The sequence below is a fragment of the Echiichthys vipera genome (genome assembly GCF_963691815.1).
Source record: "Echiichthys vipera genome assembly, chromosome: 13".
NCBI lineage: Eukaryota > Metazoa > Chordata > Actinopteri > Perciformes > Trachinidae > Echiichthys > Echiichthys vipera.
In genome coordinates this window covers 30384635-30387134 of record NC_139838.1, presented here as the reverse complement: position 1 = coordinate 30387134, position 2500 = coordinate 30384635, and the positions used below count along the sequence as shown (strand labels likewise).

At 57.8% G+C, this 2500-nt stretch overlaps 1 protein-coding gene across 1 annotated transcript in view; it reads left to right on the top strand.

Moving 5' to 3' along the window:
* LOC310955632 (phosphatidylinositol 4-kinase beta-like) overlaps window positions 1-2500 on the top strand; it is a 20011-nt gene that overhangs the window by 5332 nt on the left and 12179 nt on the right. Inside the window, exons 4-6 of the mRNA XM_083925565.1 lie at window positions 900-1331; window positions 1452-1679; window positions 2232-2495. Of these exons, the coding sequence (XP_083781691.1) occupies window positions 900-1331; window positions 1452-1679; window positions 2232-2495 (924 nt within the window). The remainder of the gene's footprint in view (window positions 1-899; window positions 1332-1451; window positions 1680-2231; window positions 2496-2500) is intronic.

Below are 2500 nucleotides of genomic sequence, written 5' to 3'. Positions count from 1 at the left end.
GCACGACAGCGTGCACCTGGTTGCCTGACGCGTAACGTTAGCGAACGCAGCATCAGAGCTAACGAGCCCCAAACTGAGCTTGAGATGAGGGGTTCTGGCCCAGATGAGGGTTCTGGCACAGATGAGGGTTCTGGCCCAGATGAGGGTTCTGGCACAGATGAGGGTTCTGGCCCAGATGAGGGTTCTGGCCCAGATGAGGGTTCTGGTCCAGATGAGGGTTCTGGCCCAGATGAGGGTTCTGGCCCAGATGAGGGTTCTGGCCCAGATGAGGGTTCTGGCTCAGATGAGGGTTCTGGTCCAGATGAGGGTTCTGGCCCAGATGAGGGTTCTGGCCCAGATGAGGGTTCTGGCCCAGATGAGGGTTCTGGCCCAGATGAGGGTTCTGGCCCAGATGCTGGATCACGGCTACATCTGAATGTACTTTGGGGACCAGATCCAGATGAGGACCTCTGAGCAGGACTCTCCTGGATGTGGTCCAACTGAGACCCGCCCAGAACACACACACACACACACACACACACACACACACACACACACACACACACACACACACACACACACACACACACACACACACACACACACACACACACACACACACACACACACGGACACACACACAAACACACGACCGGGAGCAGCTGGAGGACGGATCCTGAAGTTACTTTTAATAATCTGGTGTGTGTGTGTGTGTGTGTGTGTGTGTGTGTGTGTGTGTGTGTGTGTGTGTGTGTGTGTGTGTGTGTGTGTGTGTGTGTGTGTGTGTGTGTGTGTGTGTGTGTGTGTGTGTGTGTGTGTGTGTGTGTGTGTGTGTGTGTGTGTGTGTGTGTGTGTGTGTGTGTGTGTGTGTGTGTGTGTGTGTGTGTGTGTGTGTGTGTGTGTGTGTGTGTGTGTGTCAGATCCACCGCTGCAGAGGCGGCATCACCTTCTCGCTGCTGACGGCGTGGCTGTTGGGCGCGTACTCCTCCGACATGCACATCTCCACGCAGCGTCACTCCAGAGGCGCCAAACTCCGGAAGCTCATCCTGTCGGACGAACTCAAGCCCTCGGCTCCTCCTGCTCCTCGTCCTCCTGCGGACGCTCACAGAGCAGCGTCCGTCTCCGAGAGCCCCGCCTCCTCGCCGTCCCACCGCCGCTGCCACAGGAGGCACAACAGCAGCAGCACGGAGTCCTTCGCCGCGGACGGCCCCGTGCCCGCGGAGGCCGAGGCGTTCGCGTCCCCGTCCCGGAGGACGCACCAGAGGTCCAAGTCCGACGCCACTGTGGCGAGCAGCGGCGCCGGCCTCCGTCGCACAGGAAGTAACCCCAGAGTGGAAGCTGTTCACGAGGAGGTGAGCGCCGCACGCGTCTTTTTAGTTTTATTTATTTGAACTTTATTAAAGTTTGTTTTTCATCCTAAACGCTTCGGCGCGGTTCCTCTCTGACTTCCTGTTTCCTGGCGTGGGTTTCAGCCGGACCGCCTGCGTCCTCAGAGGGAGCTGGTGAAGTCTCTGTTCTGCATCGGGAAGCGTTTGGCGACGCTGCCGACCAAAGAGCAGAAGACGCAGCGGCTCATCTCCGAGCTGTCGCTGCTCAACCACAAGCTGCCGGCGCGGGTGTGGCTGCCGACGGCCGAGCGGCAGCACCACGTCTGCAGGATCCCCCACACCCAGGCCGTGGTGCTCAACTCCAAGGACAAGGTGAGCCGTTAGCTTAGCACGGAGGCATGTGAGCCGTTAGCTTAGCACGGAGACAAGGTGAGCCGTTAGCTTAGCACAGAGACAAGGTGAGCCGTTAGCTTAGCACAAGGACGAGGTGAGCCCTTAGCTTAGCACGGAGACAAGGTGAGCCCTTAGCTTAGCACAAGGACAAGGTGAGCCAATAGCTTAGCACGGACACAAGGTGAGCCGTTAGCTTAGCACGGAGACAAGGTGAGCTGTTAGCCCAGCACAAAGTCTGGACCCTGTTAGCTTAGCACAAAGACTGGAAACTGTTACGCAGTTAGCTTAGCTTAGCACAAAGACTGGGAAACCGTTAGCTTAGCTTAGCTCAAAGAGTGTAAACTGAGAAAAAATGTTAGCTTAGCTTAGCACATAGGCTGGAAACGGAGAAAAACTATTAGCTTAGCACAAAGACTTGAAACTGTTAGCCTAGCTTAGCACAAAGACTGGAAACAGAGGGAAACAGTTAGCCTAGCTTCATCAGTTGCGACAGCTAGCATGCTAATGCCCCCCCCCCCCCCCCCCCCCCAGGCGCCGTACATCATCTACGTGGAGGTTCTCGAGTGCGAGAACTTCGAGACGTCTCCGGTTCCCGTCCGGATCCCGGAGACGAGGATCCGCTCGGCGCGCTCCGCGGAGAACCTGGACTGTGGCGGCGGCGTCACCGCGGCTAACGCTAACGTGGGCGGCGGGATGACGTCGGAGCACAGAGCGGGAAGTTTCTCCACCGTCCCGAACTACGACAACGACGACGAGGCGTGGGCCACCGACGACATCGGGGCGCTGCAGGTGGAGGTGAG